The 10,577-nt window shown below is 34.8% G+C and overlaps 1 protein-coding gene across 1 annotated transcript; it reads left to right on the top strand.

Moving 5' to 3' along the window:
• Positions 1-3,392: 3,392 nt before the first annotated feature.
• Positions 3,393-9,690, top strand: LOC114735224 (pyruvate kinase isozyme A, chloroplastic-like). The gene is made up of 6 exons (XM_028922900.1): positions 3,393-4,202; positions 5,257-5,347; positions 5,456-5,649; positions 6,555-6,676; positions 7,723-8,201; positions 8,955-9,690. The coding sequence occupies exons 1-6, from the start codon at positions 3,609-3,611 to the stop codon at positions 9,254-9,256; spliced, it is 1,782 nt and encodes a 593-aa protein (XP_028778733.1). The 5' UTR covers positions 3,393-3,608; the 3' UTR covers positions 9,257-9,690.
• Positions 9,691-10,577: the final 887 nt, after the last annotated feature.

Here is a 10,577-nt window from a genome sequence, read left to right as displayed (position 1 = left end):
CACAGTGCAAGTTTTTTGCTTTAAAACTCCTCTCTCCTAACCCCCCCGGGGCATAGAGTAATGCAAATGCAAACTTGTGCCCTTGAAGGGATGATCTTATTTTCTCTCACTTATGCCTTTGCTAATTGCTTATGAATTTAATGTGGCCTCTTTATTTTCCTTTAAATTCTTAATATAAGATTTAATTGACTAATTTAGAGAAATTAAGAAAATTAGTTATTTATAATAAATATATCTTGTCTTTACAAAAATATCCCTATTAATTATGTGTGTTTGAATTACCTATTGACAGTAACTTTATAACATATACAACTACTATAAGAACTATTTGAGGACTAAATAGATGAATATCATGAATAAAGTGAATTGAGTTTTTATATTTAAAACTAAATTAAATATCAAACTAATTTTTATATTAAGTACCGAAAGTAGTATGTGTGTGCATCTATGGGAGAGGGCGACGCCCTAAAACAAAATAAAACTAATCAATGGGTGAATTTAATCCCATACAATCTTTATTCGCTATCCACTAGTTTCCTATCATGAGCTGGATACACATCCAAGGCTTTAGAGCTTGTCAACTCCATCTCAGCCAACGCATCAACAGCACTACCATGCTATCATGCTCTATGAAGACATACCTCACTTGCACATCCCATCAGATTTCATTGTGCTTTGAATTTGAATAAACACAAGACTGCAGACTTGATCTTTACCCTTACTCAGCAACATATCAATCAAATTCTTGGAAAGTGATTCAAGAATTATTAACTCTGCTCTTTGATATAAAAGTTACGAGTTGGATTTAGTCCTGAATATAGAGTCTCAAACAACTTTTTCTCTCAAATTTATAATATTTTGTCTAAAATATTTTATCAATTGTAAAGGGTTTTCGCAAGAAATAGTTTCCATACAAATTACAAATGATTAAAGATGGTGGTTTAAGAAAGTTAACATATACTCCTCTATTTTATTTATAAGGCACTTCCAACATATTTCACATAGATCAAGGAAAACTTTAAACTTCATTAACTCTCATTTAAAATTTAATAACTTTTCAACTTTATCCTTATTTAATATTCATTATACCTCATGTAAACAAAATCAACACAATAATAAATTAGAGATAAAATTGTATATCCATACAAAAAATTTCTCTCAATACCCTATAAACAGGACCAAAAAATATCTTCTCTCTATGTCCTATAAATAGAACTAGAGGAGTATTTGTTATAGTTAACTAATTTAATTAATTTTTTAATATATTTAAATTAGTTATTTAACTCTCATGTTAAGGAGAAGATGTAATATTTTCTTGAAATCCAAATCCCATGCCAATGTATATTCTTCAGCTTCGAACGCGCAACATCTACCAAGATATAGGGTAAAACTAGCAATCCAATAGCTCATATGGTCCCTTATCCGTCCCCCACACCGGCCTTACTTCCATGACAGATTTTAAGCCCAAACTACTACCTCTGATCTCTAATATAAGACCCTGTTTGACTTTTATTTTGGTTCTAAATATAAAACCTCAATCCACTTTGTCTCTCATATTTATACTTTTTTTTTCAAAGTAGCCCTTCTAACAATGATAGTTCTAGTCAATACACTTAATTAGCAAGGATATTTTAGGAAAGACAACACCTATTTAGGACAAATAACCAACTCATCTTACTTCCTTAATCTTCTCAAATTAGTTAACTGGCTCTTATAATTAGTACCGGAGGTAGTATCTAGTTTATGGATTAGCCCATTTTAACTTTAGGTTGACTTTTATAACCCATATTTTATTTAGGAGGTTATAAAACCAAACTATAGTTTTAAAATAATTTTATGATATATGAAGTAAATATATACAGAAGTTTTGTCTCAATTTACAGAAAAGTGCTTGTTAAAAGCACTGTTGTCTAATACCAAACACCCCCTTAAGTTTAAAGTATATTTTTAGTTATTTAACTTTGTACGATGTTTTAATTTGATCCTTTAATTTTAAAAAGCATATTTTAAGTCATTTAAATCTGAAACTATTAACAAAAAATGATGATATTTTCAAAATAATAATGATTGTTACAAAAAATCGCTACCTAATACTAACCATTTTAGGATTAAAGAATTATAAATATACTTTTTAAAGTTAAACGGTCAAACCTAAATCTTATATAAAATTAAAAGATCATATGTATATCTTAGTCTTTTTTAATTGCCGCTTACTTTTTTTGATAAACTGGAAAGTATAAGTGCCATTTACTGCACCTAAACCCTGAGTTAAGGTATATTATGTTTTCTTTAAAATATTAAGATTAAATTATGTGAACGTGTATTATATAATATGTGGGTTTAAAATAAGTTATATTTACTAGATTTAACTTTTAAAAATTAATAAAATTTATAAGAAGAAATAATACGAGTTAATATGTTTGCTTTATAGGACATTAATTTATATAGTCTCAATTAAATTGGCATTTTTTAAATTTACGTAAAATGAGCTGACTCAAAAGTACTGAAAATTTATTTTTGATAAAAAAAATATTGAAAAATTAGAATAGTTAAAGTTGAATAGTCTAACTGTGATTGAATAGAATAAATTCAATCATAATTAAAATAATATAATTTAGTTGAAATATTTAATAACAAATGCATTGATTCATAAATAAATAAATAAAACATTCATGTATAAATAACACGTAATGCAACCCAAACTCTACTATTTTTCTTTCTTTTTTAAATTCACAATGATAAAATTCCGAACCCAACAAAATAAGAAGAAGAAGAAATCCAACCCCAAAACATTAACCAATAGATTAATTCCTTAGTCTGACACACATGATTCATTCAACCTGACATAGTTTATTCCATGATAAAAATGTCAAATAAATGTTGGCAAAAAAATGTCAAATAATATGGAATGCAAATGACGTGGAATATTCACCAATTAGTATGTGTCATCAAATCAAAGCAACAAAAATATCAAATAAATAGACACATGAAACAAATATTGCTTCCAATCCTTAATTTGATATTTAATTTGATTTTAAATATAAAACTCTCATATATTTTATCTTTTATATTTATCTATTTTTTTAATGTAATTTTTATAGTAGTTACATATGTTAAGAATTTCATCAAAAGATAGTTTTAGTTAATACATATAATTAATAAAAATATTTTTAAAAAATAATATTTATTTATTAGAAATAACTAACTTAACTGATTTTTAATTTATTTAAATTAATTAATTAATTTTTATATTAAAAAGTAAATCTAACATGGAATATACCCTCTTAATTTTCAGAAAACACCCGCCGAGGTCTCCAACGTTGGGGTCTGGTCCCCCCGGGTGAATCATAAACCCCTCTTCGTTCTTTTTCGTTTAGCCGTTTTCAAAAGAGGGGTCTCTTCTCTTCGTGCCCTCACTATTCCCCAACACGGGCGACATCTTCGAAGCTCCAATATCACTTCATCCTTTCATTCACACTTCCTCCTCCTTCGTTCTCTCCGCCCCCTCCTCTTTGCTTCTTTCATTCCCGTCTCATAGACCTCATCTTCGCCAAAGTTGTATTCAAAATCTCAATTCTTTTCTCTCCTCCGTCTCTCTTCAAAGCACCATGTCTCAGTCCCTTCACCTCTTCACTTCACCATCTACTCGGAGCCTGAATTGCAGTGCATTCCCCAACAACACTCACCATTCAATTTCGAAACTTTCATTGCCCAGGAGCTTGAATTCTTGGTTTCCGGTGACCTTCACCTCTAATCTATCCATTCGAGCCTCGGCGGGTTCGGATCTCGATCCCTCGTTTTCATCTTCCCAGGCGTTGTTGTCTGACAATGGTGCTGGAGCTGGGTTTGTGGTCACTCCGGCTCAGGGGTTGGTCTCCGATTTGAGCTCCATTGAGGTCGATTCGGTGACTGAGGCTGAGCTTAAGGAGAATGGGTTCCGCAGCACGAGGCGGACCAAGCTTATCTGCACTATTGGACCGGCGACTTGTGGGTTCGAGCAGCTTGAGGCTCTGGCAGTGGGAGGGATGAATGTGGCGCGAATCAACATGTGTCATGGTACCCGGGAGTGGCATAAAATGGTGATCGAACGCGTGCGCAGGCTCAACGAGGAGAAGGGTTTTGCTGTGGCTATTATGATGGACACAGAGGGTAGTGAAATCCATATGGGTGATCTTGGTGGTGCTTCCTCAGCCAAGGCAGAGGTGGTTTTAATTCGAAATTCTATTATTGCCCTGGGTCCTTAATCCTGCGATTGACTGCTTTGTTTGCTATTTGTTCTACCTCTTTTCTATGCAATGGCACTGCACTGTTCAGTGTTTTGGTTTTTGTAAGTATGGTGGGTGATAATGCATACTAGACAGTATAGTGTGAGAACGAAGGTTTCTGGAATGAAACCAGGGAATTTTCATTATTGTCTAGGTTTGCCTTTACGATATATTGCTAGGATCGGTGGGAACAGTAGCTCTATTGTACAGTGCAATACAGTTATAGCATTATTTGTATTGGTTGGCTGTTCATATGGTATTTGAAGTTGAAGACAATTATGGCTGGCACATAGTTGTTTAATTAGAAAGCCGCAAACTTTTTTTTTTCGTGGTGCTCAATACAGATTTATGAGCAGACAATGTCATTTATTAGTTCCTCAGGAATATTTCATATATTTTTACGGCTTTGAGTTGAATTTAAATTTTTACATATTAGCCTATTCTAAGCAATACTGACTTGTGTCCATTATAGACATGGAGATCAGTCATTTATTTATTTGTCATTTAAGATATTATTTCAGTGGAAGTTTTCGCATTGCGTCAGTGTTATGTTTATGGGCTTACTTCTTTCAAATTGTCTGTTCTCATAGTGCACACCCTTATCCTGCTCCCTTCCACCTCCGTTATTGTCGCCACCATCTCTTCATCCTCTGCTCTCATTGCTAAGGCTTCCTATAATTCTATGCTCGATCTGTCCGATGTGGAGCATGTGCATTCATTTTCTTTTTGGTTTTGTGCTCTCATTTGGAATTCTGATCATATACAATGGTCAGAATAAGGGAAATATATGCCTAAATTCATCTTATCAAACTGATTGATTGAAAAATCAAAAGAAAATTGATGACAGTGATTTGGGGCTGTACATTTTACATTGATGTTTGATTAACTTGTGAGCTTGTAATTTTTTTTTTTAACAAATTGATGAGCTTGTATTAACAAATTATTAATTTCTCCATTGTAAAGCTCATTGTGGTTCAATACTCTTGTGCAGGATGGTGACATTTGGACTTTCAGTGTCAGAGCCTTTGATTCAACTCTTCCAGAACACACCATCAATGTGAACTATGATGGTTTTGCTGAAGGTTAATCTAGATGAAACATTTAGCTTTTTGTTTTTTGGAGTCATAATGTTGCTAGTTTTCTTGCTAACTTTGTATTTATATTGTTAAATTGGATCTGATGTGCCACAGACGTCAAAGTGGGTGATGAACTCCTAGTAGATGGAGGAATGGTCAGATTTGAAGTAATTGAAAAGATTGGCCCAGACGTTAAGTGTCTTTGTACTGATCCTGGATTGATGTTGCCAAGGGCCAATCTGACATTTTGGAGAAATGGGAGTCTAGTCCGAGAGAGGAATGCCATGCTCCCCACTATTTCTTCAAAGGTTGACAGTTCTTTTATGTTCTTCTTCCTCCAGATATTTTGCTTCACTTAAATGTTATTTTTTTGTGGTCGAATACTTGGAGAGGTTTGAAGTTTATGTTTGGCATGAAATATTTTAGTCAACATGTCTTGAGCAAAGAGCTGAAGCTCATTAATTTGGGATATCATCTGTGGTAGTACCGTTAAGTTCTATCACATAGGGGAAGCCTGAGAAGAGCATATTACAGCATATAATGATATGGTTCTTTTTTTCTTTTTTCTTTTTGGGAAGCTTAATGCATAAAAAGAATGAAACAAATTTTTATTTTTATTTCCCTTGATTTTAAAATATCAACGAAGAGAGAAAACCTTTCAGATGAAATGTAGCATGATGATGAGTTGCATCAAATTTTGTATCCATTGTTCAGGATACCAAAGAACGCATTAAAGACTAGTTATGACTAATAAAAAGCCTAAAAATTAGAATCACTATCTGGTTATCGTTAGCATTTAATCTAGCATTTTCTCTGTATATCTGAAACTCCCCTTCAAGGTGGAGTTTCGGAATAACATGGACTAACTGGGAAACAACCGGTCAGCAGTGTTTGAAGCGATTTGAGGTGATGTTGAGCCAAACATGAACTAGACCTGGCGACCAGGATTATGGCACAATCACTGCAACACCCTGACAGGAAATATTAGGACTTTATTGTTGATTCTCCAATATTATATAAAGTATGGAGCTTGATGAATGTACGGTTAATATACCTTTTATACATTTTCTGGGGTCTTTGTCCTTGAATGATTTTGTTTGGACTTTGGATTATAGGTGGTCTGGTGTTCAGTTTACCTTTTTTTGGGAAAATTATCTACCTTAATAGATTTACTTTCCGTTTATCTGATTCTCAAACTGCTTTTGTTGTCCAGGATTGGTTGGACATTGATTTTGGTATTGCTGAGGGTGTTGATTTCATTGCTATATCATTTGTCAAGTCTGCTGAAGTCATTAATCATCTTAAAAGCTATATTGCTGCACGAGCTCGTGATAGGTATGTACTGTGGAAAGTTTATGTTGTTATTATACATTTTTAGTAGTATAATCTGTTTATTATTGATTACTTGCACTACCCTTTTTTTTCGTTGGTACTGGATTGCGTTTTGATATAATTGGGTGACTATGCCGACAGGTGACCAATTAATGTCATTTAATTTTCAAAATATTTTTTGCTAAGAACTGTAACCCTAGTTAGATAGACTCAGAATCTGAAGCATTAAGAAATCTGCATTGATTCCATCTGATCTGTCACTGAACCAAAAGAATATGGACATATTTCATACTCAGCTGTCAGCTCAGTTGTATTGAATACTGACTCCCCTGTTCATCAGTTCTTTTTCGTTAAGGAAACTGTTATAGGAAAATGTTATCCCCATGGTAGAATATTTATGAAGCCATTGTTCAAGTAGAGCAGGGATCCTGTTGATTTGTAAGGAAGAGCAGATAGACTGCGTGTCGGATGCTCAGTAGGAAATTAGGGTTTGTTACTTCTGGAATAAAGTCCTACATTCTGCCAATGTAATTAATTGAAGCATTATAAAATATGAAAGAAAGTTATATTGTAAATTACCGGTAGGAATGGGCACATTAATATTTGATGATCCAGAGCTACTAAAATCTTAAAAACGTGCCATTGTTCTTTGATGAGATCTCTATTTTGGAGGTTAAAAATTGTGCGGCAACAAATATTTGCTATTGCTGAGATTAAGACCAAATTAACAACTAAAATGAAGGCAACCAGAAGGGTAAAACTTTTTAGTATTTTGATTTATAAAGTGATCTCAAGTAATGATAAATTGAATATGCTAAAAGTAATCGTGCTATCTGGGCACGCTGTGACCAAAATTTTCTTTAAAAACCAATCTGTCCCTGGTACCAGGCATTTGGAACAATTAAGTATTTTAGCCAGTCATTAATTTTTGAAGATGGAGCATTTTTCCTTTGAAACTTTATACCATTGGTTTATTACTAGGAATGTTAGGTCATTAAATTATTAACTTTTGCTAATCTTGGCCATGTTATTGCTATGCGGTAATGCAGTGATATTGCTGTCATTGCCAAGATAGAAAGTATTGACTCATTGAGGAACTTGGAGGAGATCATTCGAGCATCAGATGGGGCTATGGTGGCAAGAGGAGATCTAGGTGCACAGATACCTTTGGAACAGGTTCCATCTGCCCAGCAGAGAATTGTTCAAGTTTGCAGGCAGTTGAATAAGCCAGTCATTGTTGCCTCTCAGCTGCTTGAGTCCATGATTGAATACCCCACACCTACAAGAGCTGAAGTAGCCGATGTTTCAGAAGCAGTCAGGCAGAGAGCTGATGCTTTGATGCTCTCTGGTGAATCAGCCATGGGCCAATACCCTGACAAGGCCCTAACTGTTTTAAGGAGCGTCAGTTTGAGGATTGAGAGGTGGTGGAGGGAACAAAAACGTCATGAAGCCATGATACTTCCATCAATTGGGCATTCTTTTTCAGAAAATATATCTGAAGAGATCTGTATTTCTGCTGCTAAAATGGGTAAGAAGCTCGCATTTCTACACTTTCTTGCTTTGGTTAATTTTCTGTTTCATTCACAGATTGGTTGTATGCAAGTATTATTGATGCTGGTGTTGTCCCCCCCCCCCTTTCAAATACGTTTGCAACATGCTTACTTGGGTGGACATGGCATCAATACTCAGTGTCAAGTTAAGAAACTTCTATTGGCTTCTGTAGATCTTTCTTGTTGATATATATGTGCTAAAGTATAGTCATATCATTGGTATGTTAAATGTTATTGCCAATCTAGAGGTTTGATGATTATCATGGTAAAAACCAGTAAAGCCTTAAAGCCAACTGAAGTTTACATGTTTTTTGCGATTTAGGGAGCTTGTATGGTGGAATGGTCTATAGTGTGTTCCTGTGTTGTCTCGTCTATTACTAAGCATGACCATAAATATTAGTCCAGCGAGCCCCCCGCCCCCCTTTTCTGTTGGAGGGGTGGGGAGGCGGGGGATTGTAAATGTGTTCAACAACCCTACGAAGTCATGAAATGTTCGAAGAATGTGGATTGCTATGTTCCTGAGTTTATTTAATGTGGACTTTCTTTTCATGCTTCGAAGTTTTCCTTTTTGAAACACTAATTATTAAGGCTCCAGTTAGACACCTGCTTCTGTCATTTTCTATGTTTCAGGATTGGAGGAACCTTTCATGATTATGAAAACGGAAAGCTCTTTTGAATTGCTGAAAGTTGTTTACTCCTGTATCTTTAATTGAGTTTTTATTCTTTTGCAGCCAATAATTTAGAAGTAGATGCACTTTTTGTCTACACAACGACGGGGCACATGGCCTCTCTGCTGTCACGTTGCCGTCCAGACTGCCCAATCTTTGCTTTCACTACCACTCCATCAGTACGGAGACGTCTGAACCTGCAGTGGGGCCTCATACCCTTTCGCCTTAGCTTCTCCGATGACATGGACAGCAACCTCAATAGAACCTTCTCATTGCTCAAGGCAAGAAATTTGATCAAATCAGGCGACCTTGTCATTGCTGTTTCTGATATGTTGCAGTCCATACAAGTAATGAATGTTCCTTGAGAAGTATGTTTCGTTCCTGCTGCAAGCACAGTCAATAGTTCTGGATTATATAGTCTAAATTGCCCTTGGTGCAAAATTTGCATACTGGTAATGTGCTACAATGGAGCAGAGAAAAGTTTAATCAGGAGATAAGCTCTTTCTTGTTACGCCTTTTGCGCCTTGAGAGTTGCAACTAAAATCGGTGTGGTACTCTACCTATAGTGGTTGTTTATTATTTGTGCACAAAGTCACCTGCACATGATTTTTCTTTTTGTTAGGGTGAGATACTATAGTGGCAAATTTTATCCTTGGAAGGTCAGATGTAGCTCCTGCTTTCATTTTCTTTTGCTTGCAATCTAGCTTTTGTGTTTGTTATGTTGTATTACTAACTTGTCTTAAATAAGCTGTTTTTGGTATTCCAATAAAAGATTCTGCAGTGAGAAGCCTAGCTAAAATGTGCCATACATGTGTGTGCGCGCGCGCGCATGCATGCTTGTTTCAACAGTAAATTTTTAGCGGCTGGACTGGACTATTTCTGGTAAGTGGTAATGGAAGAACCTTCTTTTCACATTGACAATTGTGAACCTTCGTAGTTCTGTTAAAGTAAGATGCATTAGCCAGGGTCCGTTACTAGACATAACCAAGGTGACCTTTGAATTTGATTTAGAAAATTCTGATATTGTTCGTGAGAAACTTTACTCCAAGCTCCGGCTTGTCCTTGTATCTCCGAAAGATAAAAATAGAGTAAAAATATGTATATATTTTTTTGCTAAAACATACATATCTTTCTTCTATTAGAAGCAATCTTACTCAATATACTCAAAGCACTGTCAGACACTAGATGTAAGCATCTCTATTAGTAGAGATTTGAATTTTTGTTGGTCATGCTGTGAGGGACTAATTTGTTCTATTAGACCCAATTCCTGTTGGTAAAAAAATATAAATATTATTTGGGAAAAATAACATGCTGCTGCTGCCGCCCCTCTCCCTGGCCCGGCCCAATATCACTTTGCAACCTTTGTTTGGCACCATCTTGAAATAACCTTGCGGATAAAATATGTATTGGGCTTGTGCTGTCCGATTACCGATTTGAACTTAAACCTGCTAATCTATTCTTAACTTTTTTTTTCCTGTTTTTTTTTAACCTTGAAAATTTTTTTCCCCTGTTAGGTACAAGTATTTTCTTGTTTTTATTATTCTGTTTTCTAGTTCTTTTCATCAGTACCTCTTGTCTTGATAGAGAAAAATGAGCACAGTCCATTTTTAATTTGGTTGGTTGAGCAAAATTAATAGGTTAAAAACCATGACAATCCGTTGTCAAAAAAATATACTTTTTATTTAA

Source organism: Neltuma alba, unplaced genomic scaffold (assembly GCF_004799145.2).
Source record: "Neltuma alba isolate B1F8T4 unplaced genomic scaffold, ASM479914v2 tig00013185_pilon, whole genome shotgun sequence".
In the NCBI taxonomy this organism is placed as follows: domain Eukaryota; kingdom Viridiplantae; phylum Streptophyta; class Magnoliopsida; order Fabales; family Fabaceae; genus Neltuma; species Neltuma alba.
This window is presented reverse-complemented; position numbering and strand designations above follow the sequence as displayed.

What these genes read in the sequence shown, in the direction of transcription:
- LOC114735224 (XM_028922900.1), top strand. Translation starts at nt 3,609, where the DNA reads ATGTCTCAGTCCCTTCACCTCTTCACTTCACCATCTACTCGGAGCCTG. An exon ending in CTTCCTCAGCCAAGGCAGAG is followed by an intron (nt 4,203 to 5,256) that starts GTGGTTTTAATT and finishes ACTCTTGTGCAG; the next exon opens with GATGGTGACATTTGGACTTT. An exon ending in GCTGCACGAGCTCGTGATAG is followed by an intron (nt 6,677 to 7,722) that starts GTATGTACTGTG and finishes GCGGTAATGCAG; the next exon opens with TGATATTGCTGTCATTGCCA.